At 38.2% G+C, this 19,791-nt stretch overlaps 1 protein-coding gene across 1 annotated transcript; it reads right to left on the reverse strand.

The window, feature by feature from the left end:
• Positions 1 to 2,389: 2,389 nt before the first annotated feature.
• Positions 2,390 to 17,975, reverse strand: comtb (catechol-O-methyltransferase b). Its single transcript, XM_054784083.1, has 6 exons — positions 17,884 to 17,975; positions 13,214 to 13,382; positions 3,293 to 3,410; positions 2,984 to 3,177; positions 2,779 to 2,910; positions 2,390 to 2,696 (listed from the first exon to the last, which is right to left on the reverse strand). The coding sequence occupies exons 2-6, from the start codon at positions 13,379 to 13,381 to the stop codon at positions 2,517 to 2,519; spliced, it is 792 nt and encodes a 263-aa protein (XP_054640058.1). The 5' UTR covers position 13,382; positions 17,884 to 17,975; the 3' UTR covers positions 2,390 to 2,516.
• Between the last annotated feature and the right edge of the window lie 1,816 nt (positions 17,976 to 19,791).

Below are 19,791 nucleotides of genomic sequence, written 5' to 3' on the forward strand. Positions count from 1 at the left end.
AGCTACCAGCATAGACCATCTACCAGCAAAGACCAGCTACCAGCATAGACCATCTACCAGCATGACCAGCATAGACCAGCTACCAGCATAGACCATCTACCAGCATAGACCAGCTACCAGCATAGACCAGCTACCAGCATAGACCATCGACCAGCATGACCAGCATATGTTGTGTTTTTGTGCTGGTATGCTAGTTGCTGGTGACCAGCATAACATACCAGCATTGGATGCTGGTATGCTAGTTGCTGGTGGACCATGCTGGCACTGTCCAGCATAGACCAACATGGTCCACCAGCTAAACGAGCACCAAACCAGCAGACCAGCATAGACCAACATGGTCCACCAGCTAAACGAGCACCAAACCAGCAGACCAGCATCATTTCCGTGCTGTTTGTTTCAGCAGGGTGACAATCCTTTGGCTGGCAGCCCAGGCTCTCACGTTGTTGATGAGACACCGTCAACTGATTGGTTCTCTTGCGATACCCGATGCATGTCTTCACAATCAATTCATCTAAAGTTTTATGGCTGATTATTATCGATACCGGTAGCTTCCGCCGGCTGATCGGAATCCTTCCTTCGTCAACCAGGATATCTTGTGACGGTCATCTGCTGCTGCACCTCGTTCTCTCTTTCTCTCTCTCTCTACCACAGGTGGGCGCACAGCAGGAGCCGGGACAACTGGACACACCGGCAGTTAATTATCCTCCACCCTACTTATACCAGAGTAGGGGCAGCTGTGAGACGCCGGTTCCTTCCTTACTGCTGAACAGAGCACTCACGGCACATCTACACGAGCCTTTTCAAGATTCTGCGTCTCTACAGCTGGGTGCTCCACTTGTCACTCTGTATTGCCTTTTTGCAAACCTGTTTTTTGTATAACCTTTTTCCTGGAGTTCCACAAGCTACGGACTCCAGCGCTTTCTGTTCGCTCCTGCGAAAGACGATTAAAAGGTGACACCACTCACCTTGCTTCAGCACTTTGGGGTCCGCCGCACACGCAAACCTAACAGATCCGGGTCTGTGTAGGCTCTCAGTCGTACAGGAGTTGTCCATCGAGGAAAAGGCTTCTTGAGACGTCATCTGTACTTCTGTGAAGAAGGTGTCGGACGTTTCGCTCCTCATCCGAAGAGCTTCGTCAGCGAACTAATAAGTGCTGGTAGCTTAGGCCTTAAATACAGTAAGAGTGGGCGGAATTGGTGTGCCAACACCCTCCTCCTATTGGTTCCTTACACTAAGCCTGGGCGGAGTAGTGGTATAATCCTATCCTGCTATTAACACCTCCGATAAAAGGGAAGTGTCGCTCCCTGAATTGGGTATGAACGACTCTGATACTGGCTCGTTAGCATCTATTGTTCTGGCTCGGCCCTGGCACACACATTCCGCCCACTCTTACTGTATTTAAGGCCTAGGCTACCAGCACTTATTAGTTCGCTGACGAAGCTCTTCGGATGAGGAGCGAAACGTCCGACACCTTCTTCACAGAAGTACAGATGACGTCTCAAGAAGCCTTTTCCTCGACTAACAGATCTGGTCGCATCGGTTTATCGTTAACAAGCCTAGGAAATACTCTTACATAAATGTAATTAGTTACCAGAGAAAGTAATCATTGTGTTACTTTTCGGAAACATCTTCAAACATGTCAAAAAATTTGGATTTAGCTTTGTGCCGTTTAAAGATGTTTCATGAGATTCAGGCTTCGTCCACACGGGAACACGCCTTAGAGTTTTGCGTCCACACTGTGCCGGATTAGTAAATATTTGTGACGATTGTTTGGTCCTGTGTGTTATTATCCATCCATCCATTTTCTATGCCGCTTATCCTCACTAGGGTCTCGGGTATGCTGGAGCCTATCCCAGCTGACTTCAAGCGAGAGGCGGGATACACCCTGGACTGGTGGCCAGCCAATGGCAGGGCACATATAGACAAACAATCATTCACACTCACATTCATACCTATGGACCATTTAGAGTCACCAATGACATTAACGTGCATGTTTATGGAATGTGGGAGGAAATGGGGGTACCCGGAGAAAACCCACAAATGCACGGGGAGAACATGCAAACTCAGAGATGCCCAAACAGAGATGCCCAACACAGATTCCAACCCAGACCTTCCATATCTCCTGACTGTGTGGCCAACATGCTAACCACTAGACCACCGTGTGTTATTTTAAAGAAGTCACTGACAACAAGTTGAAAGTCGACCAGCATCAACAGATTGTGTTGAAATGTATTATTGATTCCAGTAAATGCAAGCAACAGGATCAGTTTGCAGGCCATCATCTGTCAATTAGAAGCTTGACTATCGTGTCCCGATACGCTATGATGACCCCTTTTATAGAACTCTCAGCATCTCATGTTACACAGAAGCCACAATTTGCATTCATTTGTTTTTTTCTTTATTGTTTGTTTCAGAACAGCTGCTTAACTCTTGCCTGGTCAGTCACTCTAAGACAAAGCATGTCTACAAATGCACCAGCGGTCACTGTGTAACGCACATTTAGAATGACTCAAACACTACCCTAAGAATACCGACTTCTCCAGGCCGTCCTCGGCTTTGGTGTACTCCAGGTGAGATTTGAAGTACTGGCTTTCATACTTTACACTACTTCGGACATACTGCAGGTAGTCTGGAGTACCAGGACAGATGACGTTATCGGCGAGCAGGACGCTTCCTCTCCTCAGGAGGCCACACTCCTGATGAAAGAGCAGTAAGTTTGGTGTCGCGGTGCAAAAGTCCAAATGCATTCAGAATAAAATGAAATGAAGTTAAACTCGCCTCTATCAGTTTGGTGTCGAGAAGGTAGCGATTCTTCCAGTGATCCAAGAAAACCAAGTCAAAGGTCTTCACCCCAAACTGCGCCTTAAGTTTCGGGATCCACTCGCCAGACGCTCCGACGACTAACTGCACCTGCAAAAAGTAGCACATTTGTGCAACGTGTCGGAATGCTCCTGTCAGTTCATTTGAAAAGAAGTGCTTTCACCTTGTTCTCCACACCCGCCCATGCAATGACCTGCCGAGCGATAGCAGCGTAATCCCGGTTAAATTCGAGCGTGATGATCTTGGCGTGAGGCTGCAGCATGCTGGCTATCCTCACTGTGGAGTATCCACAGTAAGTGCCCAGCTCCAGCACATAAAGTGGCTTTACGTCCGACACCACCGAGTCAAGAATGCAGCCTGTGGCAAACGTGCAGAAACATTGGCAATGTAACGCACACACGGGTTAGATATGACAACACACATGCATGCAAAGAGTCACATATCAGGGCTGGAGTGATCCCTTCGTCAGTACCTTTCTCATCCCCCACGTTCATGGCCCACTCATTGTGGCTGCAGAACTCATCGATGGCTTTGACCACGCTCAGAGGGTTCCCTCTGGTGGCCTTCTTGTGTACTGCAGCGAGGAGCCGCTGTAAAAAAAGATGGAGATACAGCACATGAACATTTCACGCACACACTGCGCAACGTTGGAAGAGGATTGCGCAGTCGACGTAAGTCAGAGGATGCGGGAGGAAACCCTGGAAAAATGATTATGACCTGAAATAACGTTGTTTCTGTTTTGACCTGTGAGTGATGGATGAGCGCATGCCATGTCTACTCCATGGACTGCTAGACACATACTTTATTTGATTCCAAGAGAAGTTCACGTTTCCAGCAGCTCTGCAAAAGCGTCCTAATAAACGTAATCACTTCAAAATAAAACAAACAAAGTAAAATAGGAGATTTCAGAAAAGTACGAAAAAAGAATAGGAATAAATAAATACATAACAGATCACTTCAATTTCGAGAATACATAATAATAATAATAATAATACACAATAAGGTAATAAGTCCGGTCCTGTATGTGTTTTCTGCTCCTCCACAATGAGAGGAGCCAGACGAGGTGGCTCGAGCATCTGGTCAGGATGCCTCCCGGACGCCTCCCTGGGGAGGTGTTCAGGGCACGTCCGACCGGTAGAAGGCCTCGGTGAAGACCCAGGACATGTCAGAGAGACTATGTCTCTCAACTGGCCTGGGAACACCTCGGGATCCGCCGGGAGGAGCTAGACGAGGTGGGAGAGGGAGGTCGGGGCTTCCCTGCTTAGGCTGCTGCCCTCGGATAAGTGTCAAAAGATGGATGGATGGATGGATGGGTGGATGGACGTTCTCTCTTGCTTTTCAGATGTTTTTTTAAGTTGTTCCTGAGAAAAGGATGCTTTCATTTTCTTGTTTTAACAGGACGGTTTGTTGGGAATATCGCATAATAAAATAAAGGCGTGTTAGAATACTGCAGGGGTCTTTTTGAAGAATTGAAGGCCACTTAGATTTTTTTATATATATATTTTTTATTTTGTAAAAAGGTGTTACAAAGCTTTGCGTTATTGTCATTAGTATCAACATTCCATCCTTTTCTCTTTCCGTTGTGCTTTTTTGTTGTTTTCACCCATTTTTGCCGTTTCTTTGTTTAATTTTATTACTACAATGTGCCACACGCCAATGACGATAAAATACAGCCAATGACCCCTGAGCTGCACTGTGGACACCCCTGGGTGGCTCATTCAGCTGACTTCCATGCACCCAGCGGGGTTTCAGTTCCCACTCAGTGATGGCCTGAACAGGAAAAGCCGTGTCGAAAATGGTCAGCGAGATGAACGGGTGATAATATCAGCGTGTCGTCATAACCAGTGACCTGTATGAGTGCAGCCGCCAGGCATAACACGCTTCTAACACATTGTTGGAGGAGACATTGTCATTCAAAACAGCGCACCCGAAGAGAGAATACTCTTTTTTAATATGTGGCTTCTCTACTGAGCGGTTGGGGCACCACCATTTTGTTTGATTGAAATGCTGCCAGGACAAGCAAACATGAAGCATCAGCTACCAGCTGTGTGAGTCGGCAAAAACAGCCAAACTTGAAAGAAGCCCAAAGGATCTTAAAATGAGACAACCTTTCTTAGTTTGAGCCAAAAACAAGCGAAATTTGCTTGGCTAGAATTCTTATAACTAGAACATGTGACTTGTGACTTTTAGGAATCAAACGAGTCCTAAAATAAGCAAGTTGTTCTTACTCGCTTGGCTAGATTTAAGTCAAATGTTCTTATTACAACATGGACAATTTTTTGAGTCGTGTTTAGGGTATGTTAGTTATGTTGGTTACTTCATGTTAGTTATGTTGGTTACTTCTTCATGTTAGTTAAGTTGGTTACTTCATGTTAGTTAGGTTGGTTACTTCATGTTAGTTATGTTGGTTAATTCTTCATGTTAGTTATGTTGGTTACTTCTTCATGTTAGTTAAGTTGGTTACTTCATGTTAGTTATGTTGGTTACTTCTTCATGTTAGTTAAGTTAGTTACTTCTTCATGTTAGTTATGTTGGTTACTTCTTCATGTTAGTTATGTTAGTTACTTTGTGTTAGTTAAGTTGGTTACTTTATGTTAGTTATGTTGGTTACTTCTTCATGTTAGTTATGTTAGTTACTTCTTCATGTTAGTTAAGTTGGTTACTTCTTCATGTTAGTTAAGTTAGTTACTTCATGTTAGTTATGTTGGTTACTTCATGTTAGTTAGGTTGGTTACTTCATGTTAGTTATGTTGGTTACTTCTTCATGTTAGTTATGTTAGTTACTTCTTCATGTTAGTTATGTTGGTTACTTCTTCATGTTAGTTATGTTAGTTACTTCATGTTAGTTATGTTGGTTACTTCTTCATGTTAGTTATGTTAGTCACTTCTTCATGTTAGTTATGTTGGTTACTTCATGTTAGTTATGTTGGTTACTTCTTCATGTTAGTTAAGTTGGTTACTTCATGTTAGTTATGTTGGTTACTTCTTCATGTTAGTTAAGTTAGTTACTTCTTCATGTTAGTTATGTTGGTTACTTCTTCATGTTAGTTATGTTAGTTACTTTGTGTTAGTTAAGTTGGTTACTTTATGTTAGTTATGTTGGTTACTTCTTCATGTTAGTTATGTTAGTTACTTCTTCATGTTAGTTAAGTTGGTTACTTCTTCATGTTAGTTAAGTTAGTTACTTCATGTTAGTTATGTTGGTTACTTCATGTTAGTTAGGTTGGTTACTTCATGTTAGTTATGTTGGTTACTTCTTCATGTTAGTTATGTTAGTTACTTCTTCATGTTAGTTATGTTGGTTACTTCTTCATGTTAGTTATGTTAGTCACTTCTTCATGTTAGTTATGTTGGTTACTTAATGTTTGTTATGTTGGTTACTTCATGTTAGTTATGTTGGTTACTTCTTCATGTTAGTTATGTTAGTTGTGTTGGTTACTTCTTCATGTTAGTTATGTTGGTTACTTCATGTTAGTTATGTTAGTTACTTCTTCATGTTAGTTAAGTTGGTTACTTTATGTTAGTTATGTTGGTTACTTCTTCATGTTAGTTATGTTAGTTACTTCTTCATGTTAGTTAAGTTGGTTACTTTATGTTAGTTATGTTGGTTACTTCTTCATGTTAGTTATGTTAGTTACTTCTTCATGTTAGTTAAGTTGGTTACTTTATGTTAGTTATGTTGGTTACTTCTTCATGTTAGTTATGTTGGTTACTTCTTCATGTTAGTTAAGTTGGTTACTTTATGTTAGTTATGTTGGTTACTTCTTCATGTTAGTTATGTTAGTTACTTCTTCATGTTAGTTAAGTTGGTTACTTCTTCATGTTAGTTAAGTTAGTTACTTCATGTTAGTTATGTTGGTTACTTCATGTTAGTTAGGTTGGTTACTTCATGTTAGTTATGTTGGTTACTTCTTCATGTTAGTTATGTTAGTTACTTCTTCATGTTAGTTATGTTGGTTACTTCTTCATGTTAGTTATGTTAGTTACTTCATGTTAGTTATGTTGGTTACTTCTTCATGTTAGTTATGTTAGTCACTTCTTCATGTTAGTTATGTTGGTTACTTCATGTTAGTTATGTTGGTTACTTCTTCATGTTAGTTAAGTTGGTTACTTCATGTTAGTTATGTTGGTTACTTCTTCATGTTAGTTAAGTTAGTTACTTCTTCATGTTAGTTATGTTGGTTACTTCTTCATGTTAGTTATGTTAGTTACTTTGTGTTAGTTAAGTTGGTTACTTTATGTTAGTTATGTTGGTTACTTCTTCATGTTAGTTATGTTAGTTACTTCTTCATGTTAGTTAAGTTGGTTACTTCTTCATGTTAGTTAAGTTAGTTACTTCATGTTAGTTATGTTGGTTACTTCATGTTAGTTAGGTTGGTTACTTCATGTTAGTTATGTTGGTTACTTCTTCATGTTAGTCATGTTAGTTACTTCTTCATGTTAGTTATGTTGGTTACTTCTTCATGTTAGTTATGTTAGTTACTTCGTGTTAGTTACGTTGGTTACTTCTTCATGTTAGTTATGTTAGTCACTTCTTCATGTTAGTTATGTTGGTTACTTAATGTTTGTTATGTTGGTTACTTCATGTTAGTTATGTTGGTTACTTCTTCATGTTAGTTATGTTAGTTGTGTTGGTTACTTCTTCATGTTAGTTATGTTGGTTACTTCATGTTAGTTATGTTAGTTACTTCTTCATGTTAGTTAAGTTGGTTACTTTATGTTAGTTATGTTGGTTACTTCTTCATGTTAGTTATGTTAGTTACTTCTTCATGTTAGTTAAGTTGGTTACTTCTTCATGTTAGTTAAGTTAGTTACTTCATGTTAGTTAAGTTGGTTACTTTGTTAGTTATGTTGGTTACTTAATGTTAGTTATGTTGGTTACTTCATGTTAGTTATGTTGGTTACTTCTTCATGTTAGTTATGTTGGTTACTTAATGTTAGTTATGTTGGTTACTTCATGTTAGTTATGTTGGTTACTTCTTCATGTTAGTTATGTTAGTTACTTCTTCATGTTAGTTATGTTGGTTACTTAATGTTTGTTATGTTGGTTACTTCATGTTAGTTATGTTGGTTACTTCTTCATGTTAGTTATGTTAGTTACTTCATGTTAGTTATGTTGGTTACTTCTTCATGTTAGTTACGTTGGTTACTTAGTGTTAGTTATGTTGGTTACTTAATGTTTGTTATGTTGGTTACTTCTTCATGTTAGTTAAGTTGGTTACTTTATGTTAGTTATGTTGGTTACTTCATGTTAGTTAAGTTGGTTACTTCTTCATGTTAGTTATGTTGGTTACTTCATGTTAGTTAAGTTGGTTACTTCATGTTAGTTATGTTGGTTACTTCTTCATGTTAGTTGAGTTGGTTAATTCTTCATGTTAGTTATGTTAGTTACTTCATGTTAGTTATGTTGGTTACTTCATGTTAGTTATGTTGGTTACTTCTTCATGTTAGTTATGTTAGTTACTTCATGTTAGTTATGTTGGTTACTTCTTCATGTTAGTTAAGTTAGTTACTTCTTCATGTTAGTTATGTTAGTTACTTCTTCATGTTAGTTGTGTTGGTTACTTCTTCATGTTAGTTATGTTAGTTACTTCGTGTTAGTTATGTTGGTTACTTCTTCATGTTAGTTATGTTGGTTACTTCATGTTAGTTATGTTGGTTACTTCTTCATGTTAGTTATGTTAGTTACTTTATGTTAGTTATGTTAGTTACTTCGTGTTAGTTATGTTGGTTACTTCATGTTAGTTATGTTGGTTACTTCTTCATGTTAGTTATGTTAGTTACTTTATGTTAGTTATGTTAGTTACTTCATGTTAGTTATGTTGGTTACTTCTTCATGTTAGTTACGTTGGTTACTTCATGTTAGTTATGTTGGTTACTTCTTCATGTTAGTTAAGTTAGTTACTTCTTCATGTTAGTTATGTTAGTTACTTCTTCATGTTAGTTATGTTGGTTACTTAATGTTTGTTATGTTGGTTACTTCATGTTAGTTATGTTGGTTACTTCTTCATGTTAGTTATGTTAGTTACTTCGTGTTAGTTATGTTGGTTACTACTTCATGTTAGTTATGTTGGTTACTTCATGTTAGTTATGTTGGTTACTTCTTCATGTTAGTTATGTTGGTTACTTAATGTTTGTTATGTTGGTTACTTCATGTTAGTTATGTTGGTTACTTCTTCATGTTAGTTATGTTGGTTACTTAATGTTTGTTATGTTGGTTACTTCATGTTAGTTATGTTGGTTACTTCTTCATGTTAGTTATGTTAGTTACTTTATGTTAGTTATGTTAGTTACTTCGTGTTAGTTATGTTGGTTACTTCATGTTAGTTATGTTGGTTACTTCTTCATGTTAGTTATGTTAGTTACTTTATGTTAGTTATGTTAGTTACTTCATGTTAGTTATGTTGGTTACTTCTTCATGTTAGTTACGTTGGTTACTTCATGTTAGTTATGTTGGTTACTTCTTCATGTTAGTTAAGTTAGTTACTTCTTCATGTTAGTTATGTTGGTTACTTAATGTTTGTTATGTTGGTTACTTCATGTTAGTTATGTTGGTTACTTCTTCATGTTAGTTAAGTTGGTTACTTTATGTTAGTTATGTTGGTTACTTCTTCATGTTAGTTATGTTAGTTACTTCTTCATGTTAGTTATGTTAGTTATGTTGGTTACTTCTTCATGTTAGTTATGTTGGTTACTTCTTCATGTTAGTTAAGTTGGTTACTTCTTCATGTTAGTTATGTTGGTTACTTCTTCATGTTTGTTAAGTTGGTTACTTTATGTTAGTTATGTTAGTTACTTCTTCATGTTAGTTAAGTTGGTTACTTCATGTTAGTTGTGTTGGTTACTTCTTCATGTTAGTTAAGTTAGTTACTTCATGTTAGTTAAGTTGGTTACTTTGTTAGTTATGTTGGTTACTTCTTCATGTTAGTTATGTTAGTTACTTCATGTTAGTTATGTTGGTTACTTCTTCATGTTAGTTATGTTGGTTACTTCTTCATGTTAGTTACGTTGGTTACTTCATGTTAGTTATGTTGGTTACTTCTTCATGTTAGTTATGTTAGTTACTTCATGTTAGTTATGTTGGTTACTTCTTCATGTTAGTTAAGTTAGTTACTTCTTCATGTTAGTTATGTTAGTTACTTCTTCATGTTAGTTGTGTTGGTTACTTCTTCATGTTAGTTATGTTAGTTACTTCGTGTTAGTTATGTTGGTTACTTCTTCATGTTAGTTATGTTGGTTACTTAATGTTTGTTATGTTGGTTACTTCATGTTAGTTATGTTGGTTACTTCTTCATGTTAGTTATGTTAGTTACTTCGTGTTAGTTATGTTGGTTACTTCTTCATGATAGTTATGTTAGTTACTTCTTCATGTTAGTTACGTTGGTTACTTCATGTTAGTTGTGTTGGTTACTTCTTCATGTTAGTTAAGTTAGTTACTTCATGTTAGTTAAGTTGGTTACTTTGTTAGTTATGTTGGTTACTTAATGTTAGTTATGTTGGTTACTTCTTCATGTTAGTTATGTTGGTTACTTCATGTTAGTTAAGTTGGTTACTTCATGTTAGTTATGTTGGTTACTTCTTCATGTTAGTTAAGTTGGTTACTTCTTCATGTTAGTTATGTTAGTTACTTCATGTTAGTTATGTTGGTTACTTCTTCATGTAAGTTACGTTGGTTACTTCATGTTAGTTATGTTGGTTACTTCTTCATGTTAGTTAAGTTAGTTACTTCATGTTAGTTATGTTGGTTACTTCATGTTAGTTATGTTAGTTACTTCATGTTAGTTATGTTGGTTACTTCTTCATGTTAGTTAAGTTAGTTACTTCTTCATGTTAGTTATGTTAGTTACTTCTTCATGTTAGTTGTGTTGGTTACTTCTTCATGTTAGTTATGTTAGTTACTTCGTGTTAGTTATGTTGGTTACTTTTTCATGTTAGTTATGTTGGTCACTTAATGTTTGTTATGTTGGTTACTTCATGTTAGTTATGTTGGTTACTTCTTCATGTTAGTTATGTTAGTTACTTCGTGTTAGTTATGTTGGTTACTTCTTCATGTTAGTTATGTTAGTTACTTCTTCATGTTAGTTAAGTTGGTTACTTCTTCATGTTAGTTATGTTGGTTACTTCTTCATGTTAGTTACGTTGGTTACTTCATGTTAGTTATGTTGGTTACTTCTTCATGTTAGTTATGTTAGTTACTTCTTCATGTTAGTTGTGTTGGTTACTTCTTCATGTTAGTTATGTTAGTTACTTCGTGTTAGTTATGTTGGTTACTTCTTCATGTTAGTTATGTTGGTTACTTAATGTTTGTTATGTTGGTTACTTCATGTTTGTTATGTTGGTTACTTCTTCATGTTAGTTATGTTAGTTACTTTATGTTAGTTATGTTAGTTACTTCGTGTTAGTTATGTTGGTTACTTCATGTTAGTTATGTTGGTTACTTCTTCATGTTAGTTATGTTAGTTACTTCATGTTAGTTATGTTGGTTACTTCTTCATGTTAGTTACGTTGGTTACTTCATGTTAGTTATGTTGGTTACTTCTTCATGTTAGTTAAGTTAGTTACTTCTTCATGTTAGTTATGTTAGTTACTTCTTCATGTTAGTTATGTTGGTTACTTCTTCATGTTTGTTATGTTGGTTACTTCATGTTAGTTATGTTGGTTACTTCTTCATGTTAGTTATGTTAGTTACTTTATGTTAGTTATGTTAGTTACTTCGTGTTAGTTATGTTGGTTACTTCATGTTAGTTATGTTGGTTACTTCTCCATGTTAGTTATGTTAGTTACTTTATGTTAGTTATGTTAGTTACTTCATGTTAGTTATGTTGGTTACTTCTTCATGTTAGTTACGTTGGTTACTTCATGTTAGTTATGTTGGTTACTTCTTCATGTTAGTTAAGTTAGTTACTTCTTCATGTTAGTTAAGTTGGTTACTTCATGTTAGTTATGTTGGTTACTTCTTCATGTTAGTTACGTTGGTTACTTCATGTTAGTTATGTTGGTTACTTCTTCATGTTAGTTAAGTTAGTTACTTCTTCATGTTAGTTAAGTTGGTTACTTCTTCATGTTAGTTATGTTGGTTACTTAATGTTTGTTATGTTGGTTACTTCATGTTAGTTATGTTGGTTACTTCTTCATGTTAGTTATGTTGGTTACCTCATGTTAGTTAAGTTGGTTACTTTATGTTAGTTATGTTGGTTACTTCATGTTAGTTGTGTTGGTTACTTCTTCATGTTAGTTAAGTTGGTTACTTTATGTTAGTTATGTTGGTTACTTAATGTTAGTTATGTTGGTTACTTCTTCATGTTAGTTATGTTAGTTACTTCTTCATGTTAGTTATGTTAGTTATGTTGGTTACTTCTTCATGTTAGTTATGTTGGTTACTTCATGTTAGTTATGTTAGTTACTTCTTCATGTTAGTTAAGTTGGTTACTTCTTCATGTTAGTTATGTTGGTTACTTCTTCATGTTAGTTAAGTTGGTTACTTTATGTTAGTTATGTTGGTTACTTCTTCATGTTAGTTATGTTAGTTACTTCTTCATGTTAGTTAAGTTGGTTACTTCATGTTAGTTGTGTTGGTTACTTCTTCATGTTAGTTAAGTTAGTTACCTCATGTTAGTTAAGTTGGTTACTTTGTTAGTTATGTTGGTTACTTCTTCATGTTAGTTAAGTTGGTTACTTCATGTTAGTTATGTTGGTTACTTCTTCATGTTAGTTATGTTGGTTACTTCATGTTAGTTATGTTGGTTACTTCTTCATGTTAGTTATGTTAGTTACTTCATGTTAGTTATTCTGGTTACTTCTTCATGTTAGTTAAGTTGGTTACTTCATGTTAGTTATGTTGGTTACTTCTTCATGTTAGTTATGTTGGTTACTTCATGTTAGTTATGTTGGTTACTTCTTCATGTTAGTTATGTTAGTTACTTCATGTTAGTTATGTTGGTTACTTCTTCATGTTAGTTAAGTTGGTTACTTCATGTTAGTTAAGTTGGTTACTTCTTTAGCAGTCTGAGCTTTTCAACAAACATGAAGCAAATTATATGGATGGAACTTTTTTATTTCAAAAGAAATTGTATTATTGTATGTAAAATTCATTTCATTTAGGAAAAGCTGTGGTCATGAACACTATCAGAATTCTTTCTTGGCGTGATTTGCATGTAAATTTGATAGTTTTACATTCATAAAGTAGATAAAAAGAAAGTCATATTTTCTTGAATCAAGTTGAATAATTTGACACATTTACACACATTTTAGGACTTAAGCTTGTTTTTCTTGTTATTAGAAAAAAGAAGTAATTCCTGGCAAAATGATCTTCATAAGAAATGGCTAGATGTATTTTCTTCAGATCAGATTATTTTTATCAAGTGGAAATTTCTTGACAAGATATTTTGCACACCTGAGGGCGTGTGGACTGGGTCAGCGTGTCCAGTATCCACTCCACAATGACATCGTGCCAAATGAGCGCCAGGCCTCCGTGATATTGCACAACCCCGGGGATCACCCATCTGTACATAGCGTAGAGAACGACCACGCCACCAGCGCAGCACCCAAGGATCCACCACATCCTGCAGCCAAGAAAGGGAAAGAATAGAAGTGAATGCAGTGTGATGGGTTGTGTTGGGCTGCGGTATGAGAGTAGCCTGTGTTAGACCGCATGAAGCGTGCAATGACAGCATAGCAGCACTGAAAGGAATGAAAGCTCTGTTGCAAATTCAGAATCCTCAAAATCAGCACTTGTCAAATATTGGGTGAATGCTTTGAAACATTTGGTCCTCTCCCAACCCAACGGTCGCTGGTTCGATCCTTGACTTGTCCAACATATTTCTACATGTTAACCGTCTTTCTCCATTTCTACATTCCCACATTTCAAATTAGTCCTCTAACTACTCCCGCATTTCTCATCTGCTTCCAACCATCCCAACATCAAAATGTTCTGCCCATCCAGGAAGTGTAGGCTAGCTATCAGGACTTTTCTAAAAATTCCACCATTTTCCATAATTCAATATTTCTGTGACACAATTTCAACATCGCCCCCTATTGGTGAAAATTCACTGACGTGTATGTACCCTGCTGTATTCTGTGCGTGGTGGCGCGGCTCAGGTGGGGGAGTGGTCGTCAGCCAACCTGATAGTTGCTGGTTCGATCCTCAGCCGGTGAATAGGTTGCAACATATTTCTTGGGATAATTCAACATTCATTCTATAGTTCACTTCAGCTTCTGCCTTCCAGCATTCACACGCAATTTTTACAGAAAATTTCTGCCATTACCACCAGGGGACAAAATATGAACAACTAGAGAAGCACTCGGTGAGCGTAGACCTCCGCCAAGCGCCACAGTTCCCCCCCATATTGTGCTTCGCGGCAAAATAATCATCCTACATTTTATGGATCAGTCTTTGATATTTTGTAGAAGCCGTTGGAAACGTGTCCTGTATTTTTTTTCCAAGTGCTCTGACCATTTTTTGCGGAGACATGCACAAATGACGAAAATGGTCCTATCTTGCAATGGTAAAGAATCCTTTAAAAAATTCCTGGATCCAGACAGTGATCCGGATCACCCCCAAAATGTAGCCAGTTCTTCCGTATCCTGTTTCCGACAATTCCTGAAAATTTCATCGCAACTTTTCAAGTTATTTGAACCCAAACAAACAAACAAGCGGACAAAAGCCAGCAAAAATATAACCTCTGCGCTGTGCTTGCGCTTTGCACTGCGCTTGGCGGAGGTAAAAAAAACATTTTATAGAGAGCAATCATAGTTTTACACACAGAAAACAATGCTAAATTGTTGCGGCCTCCTCACCAGGCTCTCCAAACATGCTATCGAGCAACCGCAGTACATCGAGAATGCTGCTGCTCGACTCCTGACTAGAACCAGGAAATATGACAAAATATTAGTCCTGTCGCTCAGAGAATAACTTTAAAACAGCTCTTTTTATGGTCTTACGCCAAACTACATCCCTGACATGTTCGAGTCACATGACCCATCTCGGGCTCTGAGAAGCTCAGGGAGGGGTCTCCTGCGGGTGCCCAGTGTCAGGACTCAACACGGTGAGGCTGCATTTCAGTTTTATGCTGCCAAAGCGGTCTTCCAGAAGATGTGCAACAATCCTCAACTTTGGCAATGTTGAAAATGACGACTGGATGCAACTGGGTGCCGACTTCCCGTGCATCCCGATGAGATCAAATTCAATACCGTTTCTCACCTTCTTCATCAAAGCGCTGGCACTCACACAAAAGTAGTATACTTAAAGTTCATTTTGTCAAGCATACATCAGTATAAGTATAGCAAGTACACTAAAGTACACTATGTACTTTCAGTCTGCTAGAACCTAGCTTCCCAAAGTGCCAAAGTACCGCCAAGGGTACACCAATTGTAGTAGTGGGTACGTGAATGAAATAATAAACAATTAGCGCCGACAACTGCCAATTACGAGGACGCCTGAACGCCTCACTCCGCAAGGAGAACGGGGCAGAAAGGAGACTGTGCGCATCATAGGAACAAATAAGTACTTTGATGATTATTTTCTACATTAAGAGTGTTTCATCTTGCAGATTTCATTCATACTGGTGTTCCAATCCCCTGAAAACCTGTCACTGTGAGTGGTGGTTCCCCCCTAAAATGAGGCTTTATCGTTGGTTGCATGTATTTTTGTACTTCAGATACTGCTTTATGGCGATTATTCAACTTTCCCCTTCAATTTGGTTTTAAATGAATATGCAGACTTAAATCGCAGCCATCGTGAGTGGACAAAAAAGTGAAAAGAGTAATACATTTGCATGACAAAAATGGCTGAGGGTAGCCATCTTCATCACACATCAATACAACGTCAGAGAAAGTGTATACTTGTGTATACTTTGTGGCAGAAAGATTAAAAATTATACTAAAGTATAGGTTTTAGTGTTAAAGTATAAGTGTAAGTCTTAGTATTAATGACTTCGTCTTAGACTTTTGTTTATGCTTTTCAGTATAAGCCGAGTAAATTCACTGTACTATTCTTAAGTATACAAAATGCAGTTTATAAAAAATCAACTTCAAGTATACTTCCTCAGTTTTAGTATAAAATAAGTATATTCCTAGCAAACTTAAATACAGTGCTCCCTTGCTGCACCGCAGTTCACCTATCGCGGATTTTTAAAACTGCAATTACAGTCTATTGGTGCTCTGTTGCGTGTGTCTGTTATTGTATTTACTACTGCTACCACTAGGGGTTGTATGCTCATCTGAGAGTTGAAGATGTGTCCAAACGTGTCCGGTTCGTCTCAGCAGGTAACACACATTAGTCTTGATTGGCTCAGGGAGAAACCGCCCATTGTGTTCTGTGTTCTGATTGGCTGTAGACCATTGTCAGTCAATCTCCTTCATGCAGGACTGCCTGTTTCCTGTCGTATGATCGCTAGCTGCTGGAATTCAGTAAATGAATCTTCGGTTCATGGAGGACGACCAGGAGGAATATGTTTTAACAAGGATACAAAAACGCTACAGCCTAATGGCGCCAGGACAAGCCATGATCAGATGAGTGAAATACACGTGAGTCACTTCATTTCTTGTTTCCAATCTCGTAAGTTGATCATTAAAATGCAAACAAAATTTGAACTTTGGGGGTGTTTGAAGAAGAGAAATGTGATAAAATGTCCATGCCTGTCTGAGAGAAGTGTATAAAGTGTACGGTGGGGGCTTTTACAGCGTTAAAACATATACAATCATTGTATAAAAATATAGTTTGCGGATTTCACTTATTGCAGGCTATTTTGGGAATCTATCCCCTGCGATAACCAAGGGAACACGGTACGCTGCTTTGTGCTGAGGGTTGGCCCCGTGGCGGGTTATTTAGCAGTCGCACTCCATAAAAAATGCGCTGGCCGTGAGTCAGCAACGGGGAAGTGTGCTTTGTTTGAGCACGCAAAACAATACAGTACAGGGAAATCAGACTGGTGTGTTATTATTATGACATTGTACAAAAACCAAGACAGTGTATGAAAAGTGAGGAAAAATTTGGGCAAAAAAATGTTTGACGAAAACCGAATCATGCAAAAACTTGAGCGTATGAAAACCGAGGTTTGACTGTATTGGTTGTAAAGTATGTTTGTCAATAACGTATGTGTTATTTCATTCATGTATGCATTACAGAGCAGATATTATCCTTTCCTTTACAATGATTACCACAAATGTATTGATCACGTATGAAGAAACGGCACAAGCAAACGTTATGTGTCAGGAAGAGCAGCCCTCATATCTCCCCTCACCCTCGCTCTTCCTTTGTGAAGGCTAATGAGATGGGTGTTTACTATGCAGTGATGCTGTTCCCGCTTTCATCATCCTCCTGCCTGAGCTGGCACACGCACAGACACACTGTGTGATGGATATCGCACGATATCACCTGCAATAGGGACAGTGAGCACACAGCGCAACGATATTTGGTGAGATAATTTGTCAACTGGGATGAGATTGGAAAAAAAGAATCGGAAACGAAGCAAACAGCAAGATCGGAAGCACGCGCAGAAGCTCACTTTGTGTGAAGCTACAGTACGTCAGCTCTACCTTACTACAATAACGCCGTGAAAGACCAGCCGTGGTTGAGCTAATTCCTTTTGATTTGGGGTTGGAGTCGCATGGCAACTGGCTGGGGGTTAGGAGCGGTGTCACAAAAGGAAAATTGCTGGGACTTTAACCTTTACTTTTGCACGGTACAGACCCGCATTGCATCGTTGTACATGCTCACATGAAATTCAGGCGCAGGAAGTCATCAGCTTGACAAGAACATACTGTACACGCATACATAACAATAATAGGATGGCTTTGAGAAATCAAGCCTGAAAAATAGAAATGTGCATCATGCCATGCATTTAATGCAACTCAGATGGATTCTACGACGAAGACGTTATTTTGTTATTTCTCTCAAGCATTAAACCATAAAAGTACAACAGTGAATTCACAAAGAATGCTTAGCCTGTGTTTGAGCAGGGGTTTATAATGAAGCAATTAATCCTAGTCGTGATCTTCACTGTGCAACAAAAGCAAACCTGTTGAGCACAAAAATCAGCAAGACAGCAGGAAAATCAGACTTACGTTTGAGGGCTGGCAGCAGACCTGGTGTCTTCACTGCTTGAGGAAAAACTTGATTTTCTGACACCTCGACACGTGCTCGCTTCTGCATCTAACTCCTCCCTCTGCCTCCCCCCACCCCCCGCTTGAGATCTGCTCAATCTGAGCATGCAAGGAATGCTCCCAAGACCAAATCTCATGGTTTTATAGCGCGCACGCGCACACACACACACACACACACACACACACGCACGCACGCACGCACGCACGCACGCACACACACACACACACACACACACACACAACACACACACAACAAATATTGATTTCATGAGCAGTATTTGTTTGTATTGTATTTGCCATTACCAGAGCTGGCTGGCCCATTAGGCAATTTATTCTAATGCTGAGGGCACCGTGGCCTCCAGGCCTCCAATCACTTTTAATCTAATTATATTAAAACTTGGGCTGTCAAAAATAGCACCTTAACGGCGGTAAATAATATATTTAATTAATGACGTAATTAGCACACACAAGCCACAGCTCTCTATTATGATGACAGACGGCGGCACAGTGTAGCTCCCCACAGTCACACGGTGTCTGACGCTCTTTCATAACTTTATTCTTACCTGAACACATCCACAGCAGTGCAATTCCAACACCATATACACTAGTACCTCGCATCACGTAAACCTCCTTTTACGTAAATTCCACTGAACGTAAAGAATTTATGTAAAGTTACGGAAGAAATTCCATATAACGTAACGCGTCAAGTCGGTGCAAGTTCAGAAATTCGATTTGAATCGCTCGCGTGACAGAGAGAGGGAAGCATTTTCCATGACTAACAGAGTACACTTGGCGACGCCTTCTGACGCTTCTACGCTCTCATCTCATTGGTTGATTATCGGGCACCGCCTACGCTCTCATCTCATTGGCTGATTATCGGGGCACCGCCTACGCTCTCATCTCATTGGCTGATTATCGGGGCACCGCCTACGCTCTCATCTCATTGGCTGACTTATACAGCACGTACGTGAGTTTGTGTGAGAGACAGGCTTCTCCCTTCAACCTCCTTCCTCTTCGTAGTCGCCTTTAAACTAGTTGATTGTTTTTGTTTTTCAGTTTTATTCATTTACAGTAATCTTATTTCTTACCTTATTTTATATTGGAATGTTACTCTACTATGTTTATGCTAACGTTTTCTTATATTTATTTAGGCTATTTACATGTATTTTACCCTTCATATAACATAAAAACCCTATAACATAAAGGTTCTCGGAACGGATTATTTACGTTGTAGGGGCGTCTACTGTACTGTACTTCTCCCACTGCAAACAAACACGTCTATAGTCCATTCATTGCAACAGCACTTCCTCATTGTCATGAGACGGAGCGCGAGATGCGTTCACAGACACTCCAAACATCACAAGAACATCTTCATTATGCGTGTATGTGTGGTCTAAATAAACAGAAATGCATTGAAAATCAATAAGTGGATATTCTTATCACTCACTTTGTAACTCTTAATGGGAAATTACAATTTGCTGAATTTAAGTGTGTTCGGAAATCCCAGAAAAATCACTCAAAACATGTGAATCCAACTTAAACGTGGTGTCTTTGAACGCAACTCCTCATTGCTCGTAACAACACAGTTAAAGTCTGAGTCAAATATTCTGCTATTAAAGAAACGAATGTTAGGTAAATAGATTTTCAAACACGTGTGCAGTCTCTTAACCTGATTTATTTTAATTTGCCGCTGTTAATACATACACATACTGTATATATCACCCTGTCGTTTATCTTTCTTTCAATAAAATACAGTCAAAACGGCCATGTTTCAGACATGATCATGGTAATGGTTTAATGTATTTGGAGCATGCATACAAGTTACATTGACGTGTACATCACATAGTACAGTTTACTGTTCTACATGTC

This window comes from Dunckerocampus dactyliophorus, chromosome 8 (assembly GCF_027744805.1).
Source record: "Dunckerocampus dactyliophorus isolate RoL2022-P2 chromosome 8, RoL_Ddac_1.1, whole genome shotgun sequence".
Classification (NCBI taxonomy): domain Eukaryota; kingdom Metazoa; phylum Chordata; class Actinopteri; order Syngnathiformes; family Syngnathidae; genus Dunckerocampus; species Dunckerocampus dactyliophorus.

Excerpts from the sequence above, each read along its gene's own strand:
- comtb (XM_054784083.1), bottom strand. The coding sequence starts at position 13,381 with ATGTGGTGGATCCTTGGGTGCTGCGCTGGTGGCGTGGTCGTTCTCTAC. Across the intron at positions 3,178-3,292 it reads GAACGTGGGGGATGAGAAAG|GCTGCATTCTTGACTCGGTG; the intron begins GTACTGACGAAG and ends CGTTTGCCACAG. Across the intron at positions 2,697-2,778 it reads TCGACACCAAACTGATAGAG|GAGTGTGGCCTCCTGAGGAG; the intron begins GCGAGTTTAACT and ends CTCTTTCATCAG.